The sequence below is a fragment of the Lontra canadensis genome, unplaced genomic scaffold, assembly GCF_010015895.1.
Source record: "Lontra canadensis isolate GAN:19392208 unplaced genomic scaffold, GSC_riverotter_1.0 scaffold109, whole genome shotgun sequence".
NCBI lineage: Eukaryota > Metazoa > Chordata > Mammalia > Carnivora > Mustelidae > Lontra > Lontra canadensis.
The window spans coordinates 481941-509921 of record NW_022631103.1 but is presented as its reverse complement, the minus strand read 5'-3'; the positions used below and the strand labels follow the sequence as shown (position 1 = coordinate 509921).

Sequence of the window (27981 nt, the reverse complement as noted above, 5' to 3'; positions counted from 1 at the left end):
CTTTCGTTATTGTTCAAAAATAAAGATCCTGGTGTAATGTAAAAAGGATTTGATTTGTTATTTTCATTCACAAATTAAGAGACGTTACTTCCTTTGGGAATAAGGCCTATTCTTTGTTCTATAATTCAGCTTTTAATCAGTATAACAAATACACTTATTTCATTTAAACGTAAACAACAGTAATGAATTTAATAAATGTAAACAAGGGCAATAAATTCACCCTGTAAATCAAATTGCTGGTGTTTGCAAATACAGGTAGCAAGTACTAGGCAAGAAGGCTCTATGGTCCAGGGGAAAAGACGCTAATAGAGGAAAAATTTCTGGGTACTGACACTAATTTAAAATTTGGGATAAGGGGAGATTTTAGTGAGTGCTGGATTGCCACAAGGAAGGGTTGGATGGGATGAGAAAGGTTAGTTGTGGACTTCAGGGTTCTGGAAGAAACCAGGGTGAAGGCAGTAGGAGATGAACTGAATTAACAAATATGTAGTGAGATTAAAAAAGAAAAGAAAAGAAAAGAAAAGAAAAGAAAAGAAAAGAAAAGAAAAAAGTCATTAGGATCTTGGGATATGGTGGGGGAAGAACCTAGAAGCATGAATGAAAGGAAATTCAAGGATGAAAATAGCAAGGGCCAGGGCTTGGATGGCAGAGTCAAGGAAACTGGACGCAGCTCCCGGGTGTTAATGCTAAAGGTGGAAAGAGAAAGCAAAGCAAGCAGGCCTCAAAGGGAAAGAGGAATGCTCAAAGGTAGAAATGAGTGGTGGGGGTCCTCCCGTAAAGGGCAGAAGTCGAGTGGGTAGGATTTTCGCTCAAAGGGCAGAAACAGAATCCTGAGATGATGCGGCAGTGTGGGTAGGTGGGTCAGCACCAGGAGGGGAGCAGAGGTCCAAGGCGTCCTGATGCGTCTGTGGCTGGCGTGTGATGCAGTCTGGGTTTTTCAGAGGTTTTCATAGAGAGCGCTGGGATTTAGAGTGTAAGTTGTAAAAACACGTTTCAGACGCCCAGGGTTTTTCAGTGTTAAGAGTTTGGTAGAGTTCGGTCATGTTTGGTGGGCGCAGGTGGCCAGTAACAGACGGAACATTCAGGGAGGGCTGGGAATCCATTTCAGCCGGGTTGGGGTGACTTCCGTGACACGTGGAGGGATCTGGGTCGGGATCCATAGGGGTGATTTTCGGTCCGGGTGGGTCCATGCGCCGGGTGTGGGCAGGGATTGAGGTGGGCGTTGGGGTGTATTTCAGGCAGCGCGGCGAGCGAATTTCCGTGGGCTTGGGTGAATTTCCTTCGGGTCCGCGGCGTGTTTCAGGCCGCGCTGGCCAATGAATTCCACCCGGGATGGGGTGCGTCTCGCGCGGGCGGGGGCGAGCCAGGCGTGGAGGGAAGTCCGGCGGGGCCTCTGAGCAGCTTCGGGGTGCGAGGCGGGGGGAACCGCTGTCAGGGCTGGGCCGGACCGACGGCCTGGGGACTTCGGGGATGTTCCGCTCAGCTAGCCGGAGTCCGCCCCCGCCCGTCCCGCTCTCGGGGGAACCTGTTGCTGGAGAAATGGGCGGGCGGTGGCGACGGCCGAGGACCCTCCCTCGCCTCCGCCCGGGCGTCTGGGCAGCCCTTTCACCCTAGAGGCGATCCGCGGCGCGGCCCCTCCCTTTGCTGTCTAAGTGGAAAAAAAAAAAAAAAAAAGTCACCTCCCCCCCACCCCCCACCCGCGCCCGTCCTCGGCGAGCTTGGGGCAGCCCGGGCCGCTTCCGGGAGCGGAGGCGCGGCCCCGCGGGCCGGAGGAGGCGGAGGCGGAGGCGCAGGCGGAGGAGGAGGCCAACATGGCGGCGCGCAGGGCTGGGCCGGGCCGCCGCCGCGCCTGAGCTCCCCACCGCCCTCGCTCGGCTCGCGGCGTTCACGCCCGCGCCCAGCCTGGCCCGGCGGCTGCGGAGCGCGCAGGCCGGCAGCGCAGGGGCCCGCTCGGGCGTGGGGGCGGCGCGGAGGGAGCCGCGCGCGGTCCGCCAGGCCCGGGAGCCGCAGCTTCGCCGCCCGCCGGCCGGCGCGGCCCGGAGGCCCGCGCCATGGAATCGGAGGAGGAGCAGCACATGACCACGCTGCTGTGCATGGGCTTCTCGGACCCCGCTACCATCCGCAAGGCCCTGCGCCTGGCCAAGAACGACATCAATGAGGCCGTGGCGCTGCTCACCAACGAGCGGCCGGGCCTCGACTACGGCGGCTACGAGCCCATGGACAGCGGCGGCGGCCCCAGCCCCGGGCCCGGCGGGGGCTCTCGGGGCGACGGCAGCGGCGACGGCGGCGGCGGCCCCTCCCGCGGTGGGAGCACCGGGGGCGGCGGCGGCTTCGACCCCCCGCCCGCCTACCACGAGGTGGTGGACGCCGAGGTGAGGAGGGCGACCGTGACCCCGCGGGAGAGGCCACTGGCCGGAATTCGATGGGCAGGGGGACACACCCCACTGGGCTGGGAGTGCGGAGGGCGTGTGGGGCGGGGGCTGGCTTGGAGGCCGAGAGAATGGAGCCCCGGACGCGGCGGGGGCGGAGGTCACCAGGCCGGGGTCAAGTGGGGAGAGGGACCCCTAGGGGACGGGCTGAATGGGCGTTAGGGACGCGGGGCAGGGCTGCGCGGCGGGGGTGGTGAGGGGTTTCGTGGGCTTCGGGCTAAGCACGCCGCAAGGCCGGTAGATCGGGGATGGGAAGGAGGATCCAAGACTAGTACCGGGATGGGCGAGAAGTGACGCGTTAGCCTGGAGTGTGTGGTGGCGAGGACGCGTGTATCAGGGGTCAGAAATGGGGTACTAGAAGGCTAGGCTAAGGTCGCCGGTTTCCTAGCACCGGCTTTCAGTGAAGGAGTGGGGGAGGCACGAGTTTCCGAGTCAGGAAAGAAGTGGGATGGGCTAGCCAGAGTAGTGGCCTTTGCTAGGGTCAGGGGAGGACTGCTGGGGTTAGGAATGGGGTTTGGGTTTTAGTCAAGGGCCAGAAAGAGAGGAGATTGAACAGGGTCTAAAAATGAAGAGGGACTGGGCCGGACAGAGGGTGACAGTAATTGATACAAGGTGGGGGAGGGGGTTACCTGCAATAAGGTCTGGTTTGGGAGGACTGACGTTAATAGGGCCAGGTGGGGTTTGGACCCAGGAGGTTAGAGGTCTGAGGCCAGGTCAGGGAAGGGCGCTGAGGAGGCCTGGCATTGGAGGATGAAGCTGGGACCAGGTCGAGGTAGGGGGAGTACTGATCATAGGCAAGGTCAGAAATGAGAGAAAACTAGAGGTGTAAAGGGATTGCAATCATACTGAGGGTGCTGTGCAGAGGGACAGGGAACAGGGTGGGAGAGAAATGGGAGGAGTGCAGGAATCTGTTAAGGAGAAAGGGCCATCTAGGCAAATGGCTCTGAGCACAGATCTCAAGTCTGGGTGGAGAAAACAAGGCCTCTTTGGGATGTGAGCAAAGAACATGGGGAAGAAAACCGACTTTAACCAATTTCAAAAAGGATCAACCAAAAACACCAGGGCCTGTGACATAATTGCTTTGCAGAAAAATGGCAGCTCATGTCAAGAATTTTGGTCAGATTCCTTGGATAGTGCATTTTGGGTGGACAAGTAGAGCAGCTTGGCCTGATGGCAGAAGAGCTCAGAGCTCAGATTAGTGGGCTTTGCATTTTTAAATAGAGATATGAGTTTGGATAATTCTTAAGCTAAGCCTTCTGAAAGAATTTTTACTAAATTGTGTTCTGTCCTTTTAATAATGTGCTTTTGCAGCAGTCACTTTGGCTGAAGTAGCTTGGAAATGAAGGTAGCACGTCAAAAAAACCGGTTTCTTCACAAGATTTCTTAGGTTCCCAGACTTCCCACACACTTTCTTGATTGCTCTGAGTTACCCTGTAACTTGGGTCTTTCATTGACCAGTTGATGTTATTTCTCATTTGGGACAACAATCCCACATAATTAAGGAACTATACTTAAGTCACTTTAAGAACTGAGCTTCTCTTTGCAAGTCCCCTTCACTCCTCTACTTGCCCATTCCACTTTTGACCCAGTTTTGAAATCAAGAAAACCATTGCTTTCTCTGAAGGTATTGATGTAACTGTGAAATTCAGTGTATCCTCATTTTGCAAGAAAATTGTATTCTTTTTTCCTTTGGTCACACCTTTTCATTGCCGATAATTGAAAAATCAAATTAAATAATGCTTGGTGGTACTCCCAACATTAACTACTGCCTGTAGATTTAAGCACAAAGAAATGGGCCTGGCTTCTTTTCACATGAACGACAGGCGGAAGAATTTGCTTTCAGGTAAAATCCAGAGAATCTCTTTTTTTGGAAGAATTACGTCAAGTTTTCATTTCCTCTTGACCTGTGGATTTGGCCTGGGGAGGCTGCATCATTTTTATTTTTTTATTTTTATTTTATTTATTTATTTATTTTTTGAGAGCCCAGAAGGTGCTGGTGGCTGAGGCTGGTTTACCCAGAAGCATACGGGCAGGCTACAGGCAGACACTTTACTGGCACGCAGGAGCCTAGTGAGAACGTTTAACCAATTTCTGCTTGTACGTTACAGATCTCCTGCCTGCCACCTGTGCACCTCAGTGGTTGGTCATCCTTGCTGTAGACATTGGGAAATGGAGGCTTTTGATTCTGGGAAATAGGACAGGGTGCTAATTGTTGTTGAGCATCTCCAGTATGTTAAGTGCTTTATATATTCTTTGAACCCTCAGTGAAATTGTTCATAACATCACTGCTTTAGAGCTAAGATTCATGGGTGGCAGTCTGGATTTGAACCTGAGCTCTTTGACTTTAAGGCTTAAGGACAGTGTGCTTTTTACTCTGCTGTACTCATGGTTTTAGGATCAGATTCATTTTAGGATAAGAAGGAAAAATAAAGAGGGAAAAAGACAATTTTGAGGTTGCTGAACAAATCAAGGAATGATATTGCAAGCATTTAAGTCATGGCATTTAGGAGTAGAATGATGGGTGGAATGAAAGAATTAGATCTTTAAAGAGGAAGGCTTTAGAAATGAGTAATTTGTTCAGCTCCTTTGTTTAAGCAGGCAGCCTGGCAGGGCCCAAAGGGGAAGTGACTTGTCCCCACAGAGCCAGTTAATGGAAAAAATGGGACTAGAACCCAGGCCTTCTCCCTGCATGGCCCATGCACTTTCTCTCTCCCAGCTATATAGTTGAAGAAGGGTCAGGATGTAGCAGTGGGTTAATGGGCAGGAAGAAAAGGGGAATGTAACAAACCAGGGGAAGTTTGTCAGCTCTGATATAATCTACCTGTTTTATTTCTTTAAAAATGAGTACCTGATTTTAAATTATGTAAAGTTATTTTTGATGCATAGGAAATTTTGGGTTTAGTGTCCTCTTGAAAACGTTTGGGAATGTACAGATTAAAATACAAATGTTAAAAAAGAGAAAATGACTCCATTTATATTAGTCATTTGGGGACAGGCAGTAAACATTCAGTGCTTTCCATGTCCCCGAGGGGGTGGGAAAAGAGTAGTGGACGTGAAGGTTACATTCTAGTGCCTCTCAAGGCAAGCCTCTCATTTTACAAGAAGTGACTTCCCAAGGTCATGTAGTTAGTTAGGTAAATCAGTTTAGTAATTTGGGTGCATGCTGTAATTAGGATTTCGTTTAAAAATTAAAATTTCAAAAACAAAAACAGTTAACTTCTGGTTCAGAAAAAGCGAGAATGCAGATATAAAACACTGAGATCTCTAACAGGGGGAAAAAACCCCCAAAACACCCACATTTCTAACAGAACACACAAAACTGCTTTGAAAGCCACTTTTTCAGGATCCTCCAGTTAAGGTATTGCTAGGTATTGCTTTGCACAAGTTGTGGTTTGGTTGTTACTACTATTGGATAACTGTAATTCATGGTCCCAGTGTCTGGAAGGCACTTTGAGGAGCTATCCAGTTTAGATTTTGAATAGCACTAGTTCAAAACCTGTCTAAGGCAGATAAGAGTTATGTTATTTAGGAGAATGAAATCTCACAGCTGCTCTAGATAACTTATCCAGATGTTCAACGCCTCACTCAGAATTCTTCACTGTTTCTTACCCTGCTGGCCACTGCTAAGGCCATGCCTACTGGTTCTGTCCATCACAGAGCTAGAAGAATCCGTCTTTTAAGCAGGGTGATCCTGTTCAGAGGATCAGAAATCAGTCAGGTGCTGTTGTGGGCATCTTAACACAGTTTAACAATTATGTAATATAACGTATTTATTACTGTCTTATTTTTTAGAAAATACTGAAATAGGTTTTTTTTTTTTTTTGCGGGGAGATTTCACTTAACTGCTAGAAATACCTTTCTTAGCTGTTTAGTTCTGTGATAATCTTCCTACAAGTGGTTTAATACTGTGATCTAACAAATATGGGGAATTCTTGTTTTGTTCCCACTTTAACGTGTACTTTCCTTCTTGAGGTATTTTGTCAGAAATAGTTCCAAGATTTCATTCCTTTTTTTTTTTTTTTTTTAGAGCCCCAAACTTGGTCCTGCTCTAATATAGCTAAATCACATTAATTTGTACTTTTTTAATTTACCTCATTTCTGCCTCTGTCTCTTTCCTTTGATAGTATGTGGTAATTATAAATGAATTAAAATTTTAGTATCAGTACTTATATTCAAGTTAATATTAAAATTCATGTTCTTTTTTACCTGAAATATAGCAATCCTCATACATTTGAGTGTGGAGTAAATATCAAATAAATAAATTTTAGTAATTATTAGTGATTTGAACACATGACCTTACAAATCATGGCTTACTATGATTTGATAAATTAAAAAAAAAGAAGAATCCATGTAAAGGTTTTAAGTTAAAAGTAAAATAATTCCAAAAAATCAGTTGAAAGTAATAAAATAAAAAATAGGGAATCTACAAGGTTAATTAATTAGCATAGCCTAATTTTTACAATAGGAATTTCTTTATAATCTAGTATATGAATCTCCTTTGGGAATTAGGCCTATGAGTTCATCTAACAGTTGAATTCGTACCTTGTAATTACCTGGCCATATGCTGTTAGAATGAGTGTAATTTGGCATGAAGGAAATAACCTTTTGCATGTTGGTGAGTATAGTTCTAGTGAAATCATAGTAAGTAGTGACAGTTTTATACACCATAGTAATGCTGTTAGCTCAAAACCAGTTGCAGTATTAGAAAAGTAAATTTTTTAATGTTTTAACAATTTGAAGAAGGGATTTCCATTTGAGTACAACTTAAATAGCAGACATCAGTGTATTACATACTTTTGTACTTAACTGGCCAAGTATCATGTAACATTGATTTTATTGGAAACCGAGTGTGAAGATGAAAATTTTTCACTTCTAATGAGAACTGTTGTGTTTAGGAAGATTTAACCAAATAATACTTTTTACATCTGGAGTTCAGTTTTCCGGGAATTTTTTCCTATTTGGAACACCAGAGAGAAGTAAACACATAAATACATAAGAGTGAACCATTTCAAAACATGCGCACATTTTTAGTATAGTCACTGCATGTGTTTCACTTATTTATTGTTTTAACTTGTTTTTTTCCCCTGTAATTCAGATAAATTTTAATGTTAGGTTTCCTATCAAACTAGAAGTGGCAGATTAGAAGCATTTTGTAGCAGTCCCAACATGAGGTGATGAGTATTTAGAAAGCACATTTGACAGTAGTGAGAAGTGACAAGCAGCAGCTCAGTGGTAAGGAGGGGACAGGAAAACTTTCAGAGGGGACTCAGGCAAAGCAGGCCAGCCAGTGTGTATGGGGCCATATGAGACAGCTTTGTGTGCTTCATGACCCCGGAGGACAGCGGGTTTTCATGATGCCGCACTCATGAAAAGGTTCCAGTACGCCCTGTTTAAGAACGGTCAGGAATGTATGGTACTGTTTAGCAAGGTTTTAGTTTTTGAACAGAATAAAAGAAGGTTGGGCACATAAAGAGGTAAGCTTCAGGTACCTGGGAAATTCAGACACGAAGGGCATTTCAGTCTAAGGATTCTGGATTGCTCAGGCACGGCTAAAGAAAGTTGTGCTTTGTTTTCAGAAGAGTTAATGTTCTATCTCACCTTCCTTCTGGGGAGTTTTAGTTTCTTTTTTAGGTTTGTAATTTTCATTCTCATTCTCATAGGAATTATTATTAGTATTGGAACATTTTTTTAAGTCACAATTGATTTTTTGAACATTATTTGTTAATTAGCAATTTGTAGGAGGCATCATTTATTGTTTATTGTTGATAATCTCTATGGTGAGTTTTTGGCCAAGTGTTTTGTGCCCTTTTTGTTTTTATGATAGGTTTATGAGTTCACTATCTCCAACAGTGGAAAACCCAGCTTCCATCATTGGTGGCTTATATTTTTTATTCGTGTGTGTGTGTGTGTGTGTGTGTGTGTGTGTGTAAGGAAAGTGGAATCTACTTGTTTACCAGTTAACTTTCAGCTGTCATGGAACATAAAACCATAGATTTGGTTTATTTTTGTTTGTTCTGAAGAGAAGAGCTAAATGCAATTAAGTCAAAATTTTATCCTGATAACCTTTCCAGAAATGGAAATGCTTCAGCCGCAATGCAGAGGTCTGAGGAAACTTTCCCCAAGACTGAGTTGAAGATCGGATTTTCCTCTTACAGATAAATAATATCTTAGGTGCCCCCCAAAGTCTTCTCACTTCTGAAGATGAGCTTCCTTGTTTCAGCCCCCAGTTTGCTTTCCTGTGGTATCTCAGTTATTTGTGTTATGAAATTCAATTGACACTATTTGAGATGCTTTCACTGAAGTTTATGGTGTTTATGTTAGGAATATTTTATTAAAAAAAACAGAACTTAGTAAACAGCATGGTACATTTTTTATCAGTAGGCTTCCAAAATGATTTCTGAAATTAAAATCTTTTTCAGAAAGACTTATTGGTCAGACATTCTGTTGCCAAAGACTTTTCAGTTTCTGCTTTGTGTGCTTTTAGAATCTAGCTTTTTATAAACAGGTCAGCTTTTTAAAAAATTTTTGCTTTTTTCCCCTCTTTTCATTTCTCACCTCTGTATTGTCAATTTTGGTGGAAAATTGAATTGCTTTCTGAAACCTGTTCTTGGAAATCCACAGTGAAGCATTTTGGTAACAATTTATAATATATTTCAGATCTTAGAAAATATGAAAGAATTCTACACTGCAAATGGCAATGTCATCTTGCAGTTGTTTAATTTATTCTGGATTCTTTCTTTTTTTATAGAACAACCTCTTAATTCTGACCTAAATATCACTCCCACCCCTTCTGTCTATCCCCACTGTTACTGCTCTGGCTTTGTTCATGTTCCTTTTTTACCTTTTCTCTGTGCCATTCACTGACACCAAAATGATCTCTCTACAGTGCAGATTCTGCTCACAGGATAACCTTGCTCAAAAATTTTTGGTGCTTCCTTATTTTCTATAGGTAAAACCCAAACTTCTTTTCTCTCAAGGTCTCCATACTTAATCCGTCTGGTCTTATCACCTGACTTCCAGTTTCATGCTCTGCCTTGCAGTTCAGAGGCCATCTCTTGACCCACTGTCACCCCCAAACCCTAGTTTCTGTCTTCCTGCCTAACACCAGTTCATTCTTCAAAGTGAGCTCCAAAGCCGTATCTCCCTAAGTTCAAAGTAAAGCGGTGATCATATTTTAGTTAAAAAAGACGTGTTTACCTTATATGTATCTGTCTTTCCATTAGGCTTGAGGAACAGGACTCTTTTTATCTCTGTGATTCTGACACCCCTGATTGGATAGAGAGTCAACTGAATGAATGGATGGAAAGAGAATTTTAAATGAAATAAGAAGTCAAATGACATTTGGAAGAGTATTGTGCCATTGGTTTGGAAGGTGATACAGTTTGTTCAGGGTTCTGTTGCCTGCTAACTCTTATCATTGGGCAAGTCAGGTTGTCTCCCTGAGCCTCAGTTTTCCCATCTATAAAATGGAGGTCTTGGACTATACCTATGGTTATTTTTTTTCATTCATTCATTGACTTCTTCGAGAGATTAAAAGCTATGTGGCCTCTCAGGAAATATACACACTTAATTTTTAAAGTAAGCTGGTGCTTAAGTATTAATACTATTATTTTTGGGTGATGGGACCACAGGTGATTCTGTTTCTATTCTTTCATTTTTAATGAACTTCTAAAAAGTATATAAACTTTATTTTAAAAGACCAGCAAAACTATGGTGTTCATTAAAATGAAAGTAGCTTTAAAAAAAAAAAAGAATAAAGTATTTCACAAGTCCTAGACTCCAAAATTATTTTTAAACTTTGCTATTGAGGAAAATTAAATATTAAAATGATTTAATTTGTGTTTTAACTAGCCAAAATATAGAAAAAAGGATACTGCTTCCTAGATATCACTGGGAACAATTTTCTTTTAATCTAGAATTCATATTTGATTATCTGCTTGTTAGATGGTTTCCATTTATTTCTAGTTATAAAAAAACTGTGATCTAGAAGATGTGGTTCAGTAGGACTTTCCACATTTGGGTCAGAGGTTAAGCTTTAATGGAGTTTTTGTGTAGTTGCTTTTCTGCATGCTCTCCCCTGCCTTGGAGTATCTCAGAACATTTTGCCCTGTTAATTGGTTCTAGCATATTCTTCTGGATGACTCCAGTGTGTTTTAATTGGCCTTTAGATTACCCCCAAATACAGTCACAGGTCTATGACTGTATTTGGAAAACAGCTGTCTTTAGAGCAGAGGGGTTTTGTTTGTTTTGCTTTGCCAAAGGTATGGATTAGAGGTGCACATCTGGCTACCACAGCCTTCCCTTGTCACCTCTGTTTCCTGTGACTGAAGCAGTGTTACTCAGGGTTGTTGGGCTCTTGGTAGGCTCCAGACCCATTTCTCATCTATTGTTTCCAAAAAGCAGTCCACCCACTTGACTCTTTCTGTCATTTATATATACTGAATGTAGAGTACTCTCTCATGTCTTTTTTGCACATTTTTAAGAGGGTGGAATGGCTATTTTTGGTATTCTTATTAAATGGAAAATCGTTAAGGAGTTCTGAGAATAAAAACTTTAGATTTATATGAAATAATGATTCATTCAAATTCCAGTGGTAAAAACAGATATTAAACTAAAAATGTTAGAGCAACAGAACGGTTTTTAGCCCGTTAATAAAATAGCCATTCTTTCAGTAGGTCTTAATTGAGCACCGATTGTGCCCTAGGCACTGAGCTAAGTGTTGGGAGTGTAATGGTGAGCCAGTCACATGGAGTATCCTTTCTATTATAGTTCAAGGCTGATAGATTTCTTGTGCTCTAAGTGGAATAAATTATGATGTTCTAATTCAGAAACTGGAGTCCTTGAAGAGTAGTGAGTTAAATATGAAAGAACTGACATCTATCAAAAGCATTTGAATAGTGCCTCAAGAATTTTTTGTGATGTAATTTGATTTATAGTGGTATCCATTGCTAGGAAACCAAGTGGTATTTTTCTCAAGTGATACTTCTTTAGCGCTATGGAATGTACTGAGTTTGTGTTTATTTACTTGTTGGGTTTTTAATATTAGTAGTTGATGTTTCTCTCAACTAGTGTCTCTTCTGAGAATAGCTCTAATTATTTCAGTTAAATGCTGTTACTTTTTGTCCTGAAATTATGAGTGTATATGTTTTTCCCAGAAACTAGAAATTAAGAACTGGTCTGATTTCAAGCTAAACATCTCTTGTGATTGTTGATAATATAAAAGAAGCCATTTTAAAGCTAGAGCAATGTGTTTGGTTTTAGAAAGGCTTAATGATGGTAGAAATAGCAGTATCTCTATGAGGAAAACTTGTCTAGGATTAGTAAAATAAGGGATCCTTAGTTATTAGTATTTTGGGTTTTGTGGTCAGTTTTATGCTGGAGTGGACTGTCTTTGCTAAAATAATACTTAAAAAAATTAGTTTTCATTTTGTAAGATTTACTCTTCATGGTGTTTGCTTCATTTCAAATATTTTGGTGAAATAGTAAAAACTATTTCATTAGTTTGTACATCATATTTGTTTTTGAGAAAATGGCAGTTATCTATTGAGCAGTTGGTACTTTCAGTGTTGAAATTATGCCAGGCCCCACGAAAAAATGTGTGTGTGTGTGTGTGCGCGTGTGCATGCGCGTTCATGCATGTATGTAGTGTGTATGTATATATATATGTGTGTGTGTGTATATATAAAATTTGTACCATAAAAGCAATTGGTTCATGTTCTGTGTGCAGATATACTGACATCTGTAGAGAACAGCAAGCGGGTCCTATTTGCTATTCATTACTTTGACATTTTTATGGTGAGAATATAAAACATATCTGTGGTAGAGAAATTCCAAGCATTTGTTAAGGGAGGATCAAAGATGGGAAGATCAATGCTGAATTATCAGAGATTCAGGGGTTCACCCAGTTCATATCATAATATGGGAGACTAGTATCAAGAATTCTTAGCAAGATACACTTTATAAAACAGAAAAATTATCTGTAGAACTATTTCCTGCCTTCCCCTCTCCCTACTCCAAGCAACAGAACTGAAAGTTGTAAATTTAAGTATTAAAATGAAAGATTTGTTCAGAGCTGGAAGGGACCATAGGGATCTTGTGTTAAAAAGCTTGTCAGTTTAGGGATGAGGACCTTGACCTTGGATCATTAGCAAAGTCAGGAAGGGAGCCTAGCTCTCCCCCCCCACCCCCCGAGGTGTGTTTTGTGTTCTTTACCACACTTTGGGACATGAGGAAGTCTGACTGCAGGTCTTTAATATATCCTTCCTCATAAACTCACTGTATTTGAATCACTACTATTTCCTCTGTTAGGTACTAGTTTGGATGAAGTGGGCAGAGTTGACATTTAATCCACTTTTCCCTCTCAGACTTTTTTTTTTCTCTAAGATTTTATTTATTTATTTGACAAACAGATCATAACTAGGTGGAGAGGCAGGCAGAGGTGGCGGGGAATGCAGGCTCCCTGCCGAGCAGAGAGCCCGATGCGGGGCTCGATCCCAGGACCCTGAGACCATGACTTGAGCAGAAGGCAGAGGCCTTAACCCACTGAGCCACGCAGGCGCCCCCTCTCAAACTGTTTATCTTGCTTTCTCTTTCAGCATTTTTTTTTTTTTAATGTCTGTGGCTACTGATGTTTCTAGAAGGTGGTAAGTGTTGAGGAAGGAAAGGCTGAGCAAGTGCTGTCACTTGTGAAGGTGTGTGTCTGTCTACTTGGCATCCTTGCACAGCTGACAAGGATTAGTGAACTCCTGAGTCTACCCACAGTTGCACCCATGCATTGGGTACTTAAAAAATAAGCGTAATAGGGGCGCCTGGGTGGCTCAGTTAGTTAGGCAACTGCCTTCGGCTCAGGTCATGATCCCGGGGTTCTAGGATTGAGCCCCACATTGGGCTCCCTGCTCAGTGGGGACCCTCCTTCTCCCTCTCTCTCTGCTGCTCTGCCTGCTTATGCTCTCTCGCTCTGTCAAATAAATAAATAAAAATCTTAAAAAAAAATAAGCGTAATAGTCAATATGCAAATCTCTTGAAATAGTATACCGCCTAATTTGTCTTTTTTTAAGAGTATCTTTTACTTAAGAATTTTTTCTCTATCAAATACAGTGTTTATTATAAGTATCAACTGCGATGTATTACACACTTGTAGATTTGAAATTAAACGTTCTGAATGATAACTTGGAAAGGTATTAATATGCTAAAAATGTAACAGTTTCCCTTAGATGATATATTTTAATGAACACAGAAATAAAACGCAGTTTATATTAACTCTTTACAGAAGAACTTTAAACAAATGAGCCTTAAAATATTTCAAGGTTTGTTTTTTGTTTGTTTTTTAATGACTCCTTGCCTCTGCACATGCCTTTTCTCCTACCCAGCATGTCCTCCTTGTCCCTCTTTCCCCTTCTCCTGCTGTATTGGACTATGAGAGTTAGTCCACAGTGCTGCCTGTGTGACATCCACGTGATCCCTGCACTTGATCCTTCCTCTACAAAGTAGATTTCACACAGGCTCCTGGTTGACAGAGATAGGTAATGAACGCTGTCCTTATTTCAGTCCAGCTAGTCCTGGGGCACTCTCAATTGCTAACCTACCACATGCAGTGTTGATCAGGTCTGCTAATGGTTTGCTAGTAGGGCTTGATATCTTCCATTATTTTTCTTCCACTTATTCTTCTCTTCTTCTGAGTTAAAAGTCCCTCCTTGACTTTGAGTAGAGACTTTCACAGCATTTATCTGTTACGTTGGAATTCTTCATCTACTTGTCAGCCAGACTGAACTGTGGGTCTTTTGAGGACAGGGTCTGATCTTCTGCATTTCCCATGAAGTTCAGGGTAACACTTGACATAGGAGATGCTAAATTAAATGAAAGAATCTGATCTGGAAAAGATGGAGTTTGCAACACCATTCTGGCACACATTTTCCTTCATTCAAGCGTATCACGTAACCTCTGAAAGCAAATCTTGCCTAAAATAACCTCCATAGCTTAAAGGCAATACCAGTGTTTTGATAATCCTAGCGCAGATTTCTGTTGAGGTATTTACCTTGTTTTACAGTTTGTGGAAAGGAACTTTTTTTGAACTGTTGCCAGTAGTTGAAACGGGCACCATGTTGGACACAACACATAAAATTGGAACTTTGGTATTCAGTACCACTCCCTGTGCTTTATAAATTGTTCTGTAGCTCACATAGAAAAATACCGCACACAGGAAAAAACATGATGGCTGCTAAAAGAAACAGACTTTTTTTTAGCCTTAGGTAGGACTGTTCGCCAGTCTGCTTTTAGATAGTTTTGCTGCATGGTTTTGTTGAGCTCTACTTCAGTAAGGAGAAGATTATTGCAGAGATTGTCATTTTTGGAGAAGAAAGGAAAACATGCTCTCAGTAGAATTAAAACAGGAAACTGATTTTTATTGTTAGTTTTTGTTTCAGCTTGTCCTATTTATTGGTTTCATTTATCACTATAATAATAATGATGTTACTATTAATCTAAGCAAGTTTATTTTGAAAGAAAGCTATTAAGATGTTGTTCGTTTTTTACCCCACTTTTCTCAGCCAGTGTGTGGGGGGGGAATGTGCAGAGGGGAAGTAGGAGGAGGAAAGAAACAGTTGTATGGGAACCATTTGTTTAACACTGAACAAATATTTATTGAATGCCTTTGGCTCTAGTCTGGCCTCTGATGGTGAAAACACAGTTCCTGCTTTTAAGGAGTTTACAGCCTATTGCAGTGGTTTTGAATGGTGGGTGAGGATGGCCAGCACCAGATCAGAATCAGTTGGTTTGCTTTTTCAGAATAGCTTATCCCCAGCAGAACCTCCAGCTATCCCAGGAGATTCTGCCGGCGTAGTGAGTATTAGGTAAGAGTACTTTAAAATAAAGTGTTAGAAAAGGTACATGTTCTGAGGTCAGCTACAAATCCAATGTGGATATAATTTGATTTGTATATTAGCTGTATTTTTCCCAAGTTTTTCATCTTGAACAGTTTCCAACCTACAGAAGCAACGGTACAACGAACACTTGTGTACCCTTCACTTTGATTCAACATTTGCAAACATTTTGTCACATTTGCTTTAGCTCTGCTCTCTCTCAAGGCACATACACATACACAGCTGCATATACATGCGCGCGTGCGCGCACATACACACACACACACACACATGCTTAGACTTTTCTCCCCCTGAACCTTTTGATGATAAGTTATAAACGTCCTGACACTTGACTCCTAAATACTTCAGTATGGATCCCCTAAGGACAAAGACATTCTCCTACAGAACCACAATACCATTATCTCAGCAAGGGAATTTAACAGTGATATATTAATATTCTCCATTATTTAGATCATATTTAGATTTCCCCACTTGGACCAAAAATACCCTTTGTAGACATTTTAAAATATAACCCAGGATTGAATCAAAGATAATGCATCTCATTTAGTGATTATGTCCCTTTAATGTCGATTCTAGAATGGACTTTGTATCTTTTTAGTCTTTTAAGACTGACATTTTTAAAAAGAGCCCAATTCTCGTATTTTTTAAAGATTTTATAATTGGGAAATACACCAGGAAGTTTTATCATTATCTATTAAGGTAATAAGGAAAACTGAACAAAAGCATTAACTTCTTCCATGACACAATTTGTTCCTCTTTAGTATGACTGTACTTTTAATCATTTTATTCTGACTTTTATAGAATTTTAGCAGTTTTAGAGCCAGAAGGGATCTTGGATCTATAGGTAAAGCGTTTTCATTTTACAGATGAAACTGAAGTATGGAGATACCAAGTCTCACCTAAGAATGTGGTCTCAAAATGTTATAAGCTCCTGGTCATTTGGACATACTTAGGCAGAGGCCCTGGGATTTTCTGGGGATGTAGAGGAGAATTAGGTATCATATAAATGTTTAGACATTGAAAGTAGGATGGAGATAGGATGTAGCTCCTGTCAATTGAGTAACATGATCAAACTGGGATGCCAAACCTGTAAGCTGATAAAGCCTAACATACCTCAGTGTCTGATGTTTGAAAATAGCGGCAGGCTCTTCAGTTACGCTGCGCTCTGTCTTGGGTGACAGACCCTTGCACCAAGACACAGTTCTCTGTGCCTAGAATCCCTTCCCCTTCTCTCTTACTTCATAAGGATTTTTCTTAAAGATTTTATTTATTCATTTGACAGAGATCACAAGTAGGCAGGGAAGCAGGCTCCATGAGGAGCAGAGAGCCCGATGCGGGGCTCGATCCCAGGACCCTGAGATCATGACCTGAGCAGAGGCTTTGACCCACTGAGCCATCCAGGTGCCCCAGCTTCACAAGGCTTTATTAGGTGCTTAACATCCATCCATTCACCAGAATTTATTGAGCCCCTACTCTGTGTCAGGAACTGTTAGAGATAACGCAACAAACAAAACAAAACTGCCCCAGTGAAGTTTATATTCTAGGTTTGGGGGGGCAGACAACAAACAGTTGTCTAAGTAAAGCGTGGGCCATCAGATGGTAAGTGCTATGGAGAAAAATAAAGCAGAAGGTGGCGGGGCGAGCGTGCTGGACTGGGGTTGGCTGGGTATGGCTTGGCCCTCTTAAAAGTCTGTCTTTCGGAGAAGGCTTCACTGAGGAGGGTGTACTTGAGCAGTGACCTGAAGGGGGTGTGGGAGTGCGGGAGCAGGCTTCGTGCTTGTCCGAGGGGAAAGCACTCCCAAGTCAAAGCTCAGCAAACTTGTTCTGTAAAGGGCCAGACGGTCAGTATTTGAGGCTCTGCAGGCCATACTGTCTCTGTTGCAGCTCCTCGGCTCCACCGTTGGAGTGCGAAAGCAGCCATGCATGACATAAACCAGCAAGAGGGTCTCTGCTCTGATATAACCTTATTTACAGAACGAGAGAGTGGACAGTACTTTGCCAACTCCTGCTAAGCACAGAGAACACCTAATGCAAGGGCCCTGGTGGGCAGCACGGCTGGGGTGCTTGAGGAGCCAGCAGGCAGGCCATGTAGCTGGAACTCAGGAAGGAGGGAAGAGCAGGAGATGAAGTCAGAGTTGAAGGAGAGGGCAGATCCTCATGAGGGCCTCAGAGGCAACCGTGATGATGCCTTTTTGTCAGAATGAGGAAGGCAAGCCTTGAGGGTTCCAAACAGGAAGACATGATATTATGGGAAAGATCCAGAGTTTGTCATTGGACTTATTAATTTAAGATGCTTATTAAATATCCTAGTGGAGGTATCAAAGAGGGAGTTGGATGGGTGCTTGGAGTCAAGGGAAGATGGCCATACTGGAGCTAAACTATGAAAACCTTCAGCTTAGAGATGGTATTTTAATCATTAGACTGGGGGCGCCTGGGTAGCTCAGTAGGTTAAAGCCTTTGCCTTCTGCTCGGGTCATGATCTCAGGGTCCCGGGATCAAGCCCCGCATCAGGCTCTCTGCTCACTGGGGAGCCTGCTTCCCCCTCTCTCTCTGCCTTTCTGCCTACTTGTAATCTCTCTCTGTCAAATAAATAAATAAAATCTTTAAAAAAAATATCATAAGACTGAGGGCACCTAGGTGGCTCAGTCAGTGAAGCTTCTCTTTGTTTCTGTGCAGGTCATGATCTCAGCATGGTAAGATTGAACCCCACATTGGGCTCCATGCTCAACAGGGTGTCTGCTTGAGATTCTTCTCCTCTGCCCCTCTTCCTGCTTGTGCATACATGTGTTTTTTCTCTCTCTCTCTCTCTACCCTCCAAGGGAATAAATAAATCTTAAAAAAATAAAAATTAAAAATGAAACCATTAGACTATGCATTCTCAAAAGGGCTAGTAGCACTCCGAAGGAGACTCTTGAGGAGTGAAAAAAAATCTTAACTGTTATAGTGGTTTGCTCCAAATCTCAAACCTACCCAGCACAATTTTATTCTTCAGTATTTAATTAACAGAGATGGGATGATTGGGGGAAAAGTGTTGAAAAAACTTCTCGAAGGGTGATAATGAAAACAAGGTTGAGAACCACCATGGCATAGTTGAAAATCCACATGTAACTTTTGACTAGCCCAAACTTCACTCCTAATATCCTGTTGACCTTAACTAATAACTTAAACAGTTGATTAACACATATTTTGCATGTCATCTGTGTTATATACTATATTTTTACAACCAAATAAGCTAAGGAGGAGATGTTATTTCAAATCATAAGGAAGAGAAAACACATTGACAGTACTTAACCGTATTTTTCAAAGTGAACCCATGCAGTTCAGACCTGTGTTGTTTAAGGTTCAAGTATGTAAGATGACAACTTCTTGTGAAAACCTTCTTTCTGAATAATCTAAATACATGAATAACCAAGAGTATGAAAGGAAGGGACCATGAAAAATGTCAGCTTTTGTAGAAAAGTTAGGAAATTTTCTTCTGTTTATAGCAGAATGAACTTGAATTCCAAGAAAAACAATTCGCAATAATTTCAGTAACTAATAGAGTGTGTTAGTAACTTGGGGACTGCCTACACACTTGCCTATCATCTCTCTTTTTCCAAGAAACAGTATTTTAGGAATCATTTTCTCTAGTCTGAAGTAACAGAAGGAATATCAGATCTGCACATCACTGTCTCTGAATTACTTTGAAAAAATATTTAATAAATAAGACTGACAATCTCAAGATTAGTGAATATTATAAATTCATGACTTGGAAGAGCACCTGGGTGGCCCAGTCAGTTAAGCATCTGCCTTTTGGCTCAGGTGGTGATCTCAGGGTTCTGGGGTGGAGCCCCACATCCCATCAGCTCTCTGCTCAGCAGGGAGTCTGCTTCTCCCTCTTCCCCTCACCTCACTCTCACACTCTCTTTCTTTTTCTCTCTCTCTTCTTTCTCTCTCACATAAATACAGTCTTTTAAAAAAATCAATTCATGGAGCACCTGGGTGGCTCAGTGGGTTAAGCCTCTGCCTTCGGCTCAGGTCACGATCTCAGGGTCCTGGGATCGAGCCCCGAATCGGGCTCTCTGCTCGGTGGGAAGCCTGCTTCCTCCTCTCTCTCTGCCTACTTGTGATCTCTCTCCTCTTTCTCTGTCAGATGATTAAATAAAATCTTTAAAAAACAAATTCATGACTTGGAATCAGATGTTCATGTTTTCATGTTTTTCCTTAAATACTTGACATATATGATGCAATTTGTTTATTTTAGATTATCTGTTTTTAGAAATCAATGGAGAAAACAATTTGACATCTTCGTTTTTCTGTACATTAATCAGAAATAGAGACACTGAAAAAAAGAAACGTAGACATTCTTCTGAATACATTGTTGGCTAATAAAATAGCTCAGTAATTGAATTTAGTAGTAAAAGAAACTTGATGCAGCATTGCCAAACACCCTGTCTTTAAGTTGAATAATTTTCTTTATATGTCTTTGTTGAGTCAGTGGGCAGATAGGAGGTTATCTCTAAACAGGCGATGCCAACTTGAGTAGGTTTTGCTTTCTTTGAACAAAGAAGACAAATTTTAATAATACATCCTTGTTGAGTTCAAGACTAAAACTTGAAGGTAGTTTTCTAAAATAAATATTAAACTCTGTTATTAACTTAAAACCTTGTGCAATGCTTATTTTAAAGCTCATTTGCAAGGGTTAATAAGTTACATTGTTTTTTGTACTCAGCCACCAACTAAGGTAGTGCCTATATTTACGTTGGTTTATCTGCACTTTTCAAACTGGCAAGTTTCTGGATATGGGTAGTGACATGTATGAACATACCTAATTGTAAATATAAAAGGAAAAATGTTTTTGTCAGAATAACCTACTTGTTCAGTCTAAAGATCTCCTTTAAAGATCTAAACTGTGGAGGTAGATTTACACTATATAGTGACAGCATTTGGCAATACTGTGAAAAGCTTTATAACTCAACTTCCAACTCTCTAAGTTGGAAATACTTTACTGAGTATTAAGTTGCCCTTTTAAGTAAGTAAATAGTAGGTAGTAAGCCTTATTCTGAACAGTGTGCCAGTAGATGAAATTGTCATCACGACTCTTTGAATCCCTAGCAGGTTTATAGCACTATGAAGTATTACAGAAGTTACAGAGGCTTTGTTTAATATTTTCATTTGTATTTTGGGGCGTAAGTAAGATTATTTAGGAATAGGCTAAATTATGTATCCAGCAATGTTAATTGTTTTTATTTTAGTCCTAAACTGGCCTATTCAGAAACCATAATTTAACAATATGAACTCATCTATTATATTTCTTAGGTGATGAAATAAAAACACAAGATTCAGTGTTACTAGAAAATTTTCAGGTTAAAAGTGACATTCAGGAATTGTTTGCAAGGTCATTTCTCTATTTATTGCCTGGTGACAGAATCGTGCATGTCTAACAAATGCTGAATTTACGTATTATAAAACACCTTTTAAAATTTTAAATGAAATTGATGGAATATCATAGTAAAGACATTGCTTCAAGTGGTCAAAAAGGCTGAGTACTGAGGTTTTATTAATATGCTTGAAAACTAATACTGGTTTTGAAATAATACTCTCTGTAAGCCTCTGTCTAGAATACAGTCCCCCTTAAACTTCTTCAGCTGTGTACACATCCCTCCCCAGTGCACATGCGTGCACAACATCCACAGGCTAGCTTGGATGCCCCCTCCCTGCTCTGCATTCATGTGTCCTGCTCTTTAAAGACAAGAGTTGTATCCTTATCTGTGTCTCCAGTGCTGAGCACATTGGCTGGAACCTAGCAAGTTTATGATAAATGCATTTTTAACCCATTTAGAACCAGTAAACATGAATGGTTACTTGAGAGTCATTTGGATTTGGCATCTGATGAAGAATTAGTGTATTATATTCCTTAGTTCTTATTAAAAGCCCAATACCATATTTCCGTTGGGAGCTGTGTTGCAATAGGACAGTTCTGAGCTGCTTTGCATGTGTTCTCTTGCTCAATATGTAATTTTTGCCAAGGACAGGCTCTACTCAAAGTGATGACTCAAAATATTAAACTTGAAAATGGGTTCATGTTACTATTTCCTCCTCTCTTAAGATTCCCTCTCTCTTTGTGTTGGTTGGTAGCAACCTTCTCAAAATGTAATGCTGCTCTGTATCATTCATTAACCCTACTGTACATCACGCCTGTTCTCTTTTTTTCAAGATCAAGAATGTTAAGTGCTTAGGAGGCAGCATGAGACTTTTTGCCTCTTAGATCTCAGATATATTATTTTTTAAATTGCTGTTTTCAAACTGTCAAATGGGCCTGGGTATCATTTTTATTATAGATCTTTAGGTACAACTCTGTGTTTCGAAGTTCTTAGGTATATTTATATACTTATTCATGTTTAGTGACCATAATCATTGAATTCCTTCTTGTTAATCAGCTTTTTAAAATAACAGCCTTATTGAGTCACAATTCACATACCATAAAGCTCACCCTTTTAAAGTATGCATTCACAGAGTTTTGCAGCCATCACCTCTCCTTTAGAATATTTTAATTGTCCCGCAAAGAAGCCTTATGTCCAGTAAAAGCCTCTCCTTTTCTCCCTCCTCCCATCCTCTGGCAACCACTAATCTACTTCCTGTGTCTGCAGATTTGTCTGTTATAGACATTCATATAAACAGAATCATATAGTATGTGGCCATTTGGTCTGGCTTCAATTTATTGTAATGTTTTTTAGATGTCATTCATGTTGTAGCATGCTATCAGTATTTCGTCTGTTTTTAGGGTTAAAAATATTCCATTGTATGGATATACTACATTTATTCATTCGTTCGTTTCAGTGATATTTGGGTTTTTACTGCTTTTTGACTTAACCGTCACCAATGCTGCTGTGCACGTTCATGTACAAGTTTTTGTGTGGACATACGTTTCATCTCTCTAGGGTGTATCTAGTAAATGTATCAGTGGGTACAATTGCTGTGTCATATGGTAACTGCAATTAACTTTTGAGGAATTGACAGCAGTCTTGCAAAGTGGCTGCACCATTTTATATTCCAACCACCAATTATGAGGGTTCCAGTTTTTCCACATCCTCACCAATACTTACTTATCTTCTTAATTTTAGTCATTCTAATGTATGTGAAGGTGGTATCTTTAGGGTTTGATTTGCATATCCCTGAGGACCAGTTAATATTGAGCATCTTTTCATGTACTAATTAAAGGCCACTTAGATCTTATATCTTCTTTGGAGAAATGGCTGTTGAGATCATTTTTTCTGGTTTGTTTGTTTGTTTGTTTTAAGTAGGCTGCATGCCCAGCTTGGAGCCCAGGGTGGGGCTCGAATTTAGCATCCTGAGATCCAGACCTGAGCTGAGATCAAGAGTCGGATGCTTAACCTACTGAGCCTTTCAGCACCCCAGTTTGTCCATTTTTTTATTGAGGTGTTTATTTATTGTTGAGTTGTAATAGTTCTTCCTTATTTATTTGTTTGTTTTAAAAGATTTTTATTTAATAAGAGCTCTTTTTTAGATAAAAATTTTTTATCAGATATGAAAGTTGCAAATATTTTCTCCCATTCTGTGATTATCTTTTCACTCTCCTAATGATGTCCTTTGATGCATAAAAAGTTTTTAGTTTGGTGGAATTCAGCATTTATATATTTTTTCTTTTGACATTGTGTTTTTGGTGTCCTAAGAAATAATTGCCCAATCCACAGTCATGTAGATTATTCCTGTGTTACATTTTTAGTTAATTTGTGTATGAGGAAGGGGTCAAGTTTCATTCTTTTGCTTGTGTGTATTTAGTTCACCCAGCACTATTTGTTGAAAAGGCTAACTTTCATTGAATTGTTTTTATGCCTTTGCCATAGATTAATCAAGTTTTATTGTCATCCTTGTTGAAAATCAGTTGACTGCAAATATAAAGGTTTTGTGTTTTTAAATCTCAAATCAGTTCCATTGAACTGTATGTTTATCTTTATGCCAGTACTGGATTGTCTTGATTACTACAGCTTTGTAGTACATTTTAAAAGAGAAGTATAAACCCTCAAATTCTATTCTTCTTTTTCAAGATTATTTTGGCTGTTCAGTGCTTTTCACAGTTCTTTGTGAGTTTTAGAGTCAGCTTGTCAATTTTTGCAAAGAAGACAGTGGGAATTTTGATGCTTATTGTTTTGAATCTATAGACTAATTTGGGAATTATTGCCATCTTAACAATATTAGCTTCCAATCCATGAATATGGGATGTCTTTCCATTTATTTAGGTCTTCTTTAATTTCTTTGCTGTAATGTGTGTTTTCAGTGTATGAGTGTTGTACTTCCTAAGTATTTTATTCTTTTTGATGTTATTGTAAATGGAATTTTCTTAATTTTATTGTAGGATTATTATTAGTGTATAGAAATACAGTTGAATTTTACATATTGATATTGTATTCTTCAACTGCAACCTTGCTGAACTCATTTATTAGTTCCAGAAGGTTGTTTTGTTTTTTGGTGTATTCCTTAGGATTTTCTGCATACAACATGTGTCATCAATGAATGTAAATAGTTTCATTCTTCCTTTTCAGTATGAATGAAGGCCTTTTATTTCTTATTTTGCCTAAGAGCTCTGGCCAGATACTCCAGTACAGTGTTGAATGATGGAAGCTGTGAGAATAGGAATCCTTCTTTTTCTTGACTTCAGAGGAAAGCATTCAGTCTTTCACAATTAAGTATGATGTTAATTATAGACTTTCTTAGATGCCTTTTATCAGGTTGAGGAAATTCCCTTTTTGTTGAATTTTTTTTTATCATGAAAAGTGTTGGATTTTGTGAATATTTTTTCTGAATCTGTTGAGATGATCATGTGTTTTTGTTTTTTATTCTGCTATGTAGTGTATTGATTGATTTTTGTATTCTAAACGAACCTTGCATGCCTGGGATAAATCATACTTGCTCACGTGTATAATCCTTTTTATATACTGCTGGGTTTGGTTTGCTAGTTTATTATGAAGGATTTTTGTATCTATATTCATGGGGATATTGATTTATGTATTTTTTTAAGCTGTGGTAAATATACCTAACATAAATTTACCATTTTAACCATTTTCAAGCATAGTTCTGTGGCAGTAAATACATTCCATTGTTCTACGACCATCACACCATCCGTCTCCAGAATTTTTTCATCTTTCTAAACTGAAACTATATATTCAGTAAACAGTAACTTCATATTCTCCCTTGCCTCCAGCCCTTGGCAACCACCATTCCATTTTCTGTTCTATGAATATGACTACTCTTGTTACTTCATATACATGGAAACATACAGCATTTGTACTTTTGTGACTGGCTTATTTCATTTAGCACTAATGTCTTCAGGGTTCATGCAGGGTTGTAGCATGTATGAGAATTTCCTTCTTTTTAAAGACTGAATATACTACTGCATGTAAATACCACATGTAGTTTATCCATTCATTCATCAAGCATCTATCAATGTGAAGTATCTTTGTCTGGTTTTAATATCAGAGTTACACTGACCTCGTAAAATAAATTGATAAGTGTTCCCTCCTTTTCTTTTTTGGGATGGGGAAGAGTGTGAAGGATTGATGTTAATTCTTCTTTAAGAGTTTGGTTACAATTGATTGGTAATGGCATCTAGCCCTGGCCTTTTCTCTGTGGGAAGCTTTTGATTACAAAGTACTCCATTTACTTGGGATAGGTCTATAGAGATTTTGTTTCTTCTTGGGTCAGTTTTGGTGGTTTATGTCCTTTTAGGAATATATCCATTTCATGTAGATTATCTAATTTGTTGGCATAGAATCATCAATAGTATTCTTTACAGTTGTTTTTATCTTTGTAAGGTTAGTGTTGATATCCCCTCTTTTGTTCCTGAGTTTTGTAATTTGAATCTTCTCTCTTTCTTTCTTGGTTAGTCTGGCTAAAAATTTCTCCTTTTTGTTGATCTTTTCAAAGAACCAACTTTTGGTTTTAATGTCTCTATTATTATTTTTTTTTCTTTCATTTGTTTCCACTCTAATCCTTATTATTTCTTTCCTCCTGTTTCCTTGGGTTTAGTTTGCTCTTTTCCTACTTCCATAAGGTTCATGGTCAGGTTATTGGTTTGAGATCTTCTTTTTAAAAAAATCTTCCTTTAATCACTGCATGATAAGTTTTGTTATATTTTAATTTTCATTCATCTCAAAGCACTTTCTAATTTCCCTTGTGATTTTTTTTTAACCCAGTGGTATTTAGAAGTATGTTGTTTAATTATCCCATGTTTTTAGATTCCCCAAATTTCCTTCTGCCCTTGATTTCTTATTTCATTCCATTGTGGTCAGAGAACACACTTTGTATGATTTAATCCTTTCAGATTTTTTGAGGCTTGTTTTAGGACCTAACATGCTCTGTCCTGAAGAGTGTTCTGTATACACTTAAGAATATATATTCTGCTGTGATTGGCTGGAATATTCTATAAATGCCTTTTAGATTTAGTTAGTTTGTAGTATTATTTATTTAACTCTTCCATATCCTTGTTGATCTTCTGTCTTGTTCTCTTGTTCTGTTACTGAAAATGAGGTGTCAAAGTCTCCAACTATTCTTTTTTTTTTTTTTTTAAAGACTTTCTTTATTTGACAGACAGAGATCACAAGTAGGCAGAGAGGCAGGCAGAAACAGAGAGAGGAGGAAGCAGGCTCTCTGCCGACCTGAGACCCCGATGCAGGGCTTGATCCCACGACCCTGGGATCATGACCTGAGCTGAAGGCAGGGGTTTTAACCCACTGAGCCATCCAGGCACCACCAAAGTCTCCAACTATTCTTGTTGAAGTACGTATTTCTCTCTTAAATTCTGTCACTTTTTGCCTCCTTTTCTTTGAATCTCATTTGTTACATGCATACATTTTTATGATTGTTATGTCTTCCTGATGGATTGTTTTATCATAAAAAATTCCTTGTCTTTAGTAACATATTTTTGCATAATATCTATTTTTTCCCTGATATTAGTGTAGCCAGCCACTACAGCTCTCTTTTGGTTATTCTTTTCATGGTATGTCTTTTCCCATCCTTTTATTTTATCTTCCTGCTATTTTGACCTTTTTTAGAAAATCACCATGAAGTATCCCTTTTTATCTTTGGTAGTATCTTCATCTGAACATCTAGTTTGACTCATACTGGTATAGCCATTCCAGCTCTTTTGTGTGTACATGATATATCTTTTGCATCCTTTTAGTTCAGCCACTTTGTGTCTTTGAATCTGAAGCATGTCTGTTGCAGATAGCATAAAGTTGGATTGTTTTTATTCATTTTATTTTTAAATTTTATATATATATTTTTTGGGGGGGGAGTACATGCATATGCACATGAACTGGGATGTGGTGGGGCAGGGCAGAGGGAGAGGGAAAGAGAGAATCCCAAGCAGGCTGCACACTCAGTGCAGAGCCCAACACGAGGCTTGATCTTAAAACCCTGAGATCATGACCTGAGTCGACATAAAGGGTTGGATGCTCAATCAACTGGGCCATTCAAGCACCCCTAGTTGGATCAGTTTTTAAAATTAATTCTGCAGATCTCTACCATTTTCATTGGAGTGTTTAGTCCATTTATATTTAACATATTACTGATAATTATAACTTAATTGATAAGACAAAATTTATATCTGCCATTTTGCTATTTGTCTTCTATGTCTTATGCTTTTTTGTTCCTCTAATCCTCCCTCCATTGCTCTTGTCTTTTGTATTAAGTAGATATTTTTGAGTATGCCATTTTAATTCCCTTGGGGTTTTTTTGTTGTTGTTGTTTGGTTTGGGTTTTTTTGTTGTTGTTTTGTTTTGTTTTTTACTGGGTAGATTTTTTAGTTATTTTCTTAGCAGTTGCCCTGTGGATTATAATTAACATCTGAATTTGTAGCTGTGTCATTCAGATTTAACTTAATTTCAATAGGATACAAAACATTGCTCCATTAACACAGTTTTATAATTACTGCTTTCTGCATCAGTTTTTTAAATCAGATAGAATAAATGCTGCATTAATACTGTCTTTATATGAGAGAGAGTGATGGGGGCCTGTGGAGGTGGTTACTTCCACATTTATGCATTTTTAAGAAAATGAAGTCTGTAAAGAAATAGCTTTTAGTGGAAAATAGTTATTAAAATGTCGGTGTGATTAATTTTTAAGTCGTGGAATTTATTTTTTGCTATACATATTTTCTGTATTTCCTACAAAGAACATGTATACTTATTTAGTAATTTGAGACAAAAACATAAAAGTATTTAGAAGCCAATTTTTTTTTTAAGATTTTATTTATTTATTTGACAGAGATCACAAGTAGGCAGAGAGGCAGGCAGAAATGTGGGGGAAGCAGGCTCCCTGCTGAGCAGATAGCCCGATACAGTCCTTGATCCCAGGACCCTGAAACCATAACCTGAGCCAAAGGCAGAGGCTTAACCCACTGAGCCACCCAGATGCCCTAGAAAACAAATTATTTATGTTACCAACTAGAATGGGGTTTCAGTCCAAAAGTAGAACATACTAAGTATAATTTAACTTTCTTTTTATTTTTTTTACCACTATAGGTACACCCCCACCTCTCTAGATTCATTAGGTTATACCTGTGTAAAATACTTAATTTTCTTAGATTCTCTTACTCCAAAATCCTAGGTCTTTATAACTTCATCTGACTAAATTGTTTTTATTTTAATTTTGTAGTAATTCCAGATTTACAGAAA

The 27981-nt window shown here is 39.6% G+C and overlaps 1 protein-coding gene across 3 annotated transcripts in view; it reads left to right on the top strand.

The window, feature by feature from the left end:
- Positions 1 to 1803: 1803 nt before the first annotated feature.
- Positions 1804 to 27981, top strand: part of USP24 (ubiquitin specific peptidase 24) — a 134185-nt gene continuing 108007 nt past the window's right edge. For all 3 annotated transcript variants that reach the window (XM_032839732.1, XM_032839733.1, XM_032839731.1), the window contains exon 1: positions 1804 to 2372. In XM_032839732.1, coding sequence (XP_032695623.1) covers positions 2052 to 2372 — 321 coding nt within the window. In that variant the 5' untranslated portion in view covers positions 1804 to 2051. The remainder of the gene's footprint in view (positions 2373 to 27981) is intronic.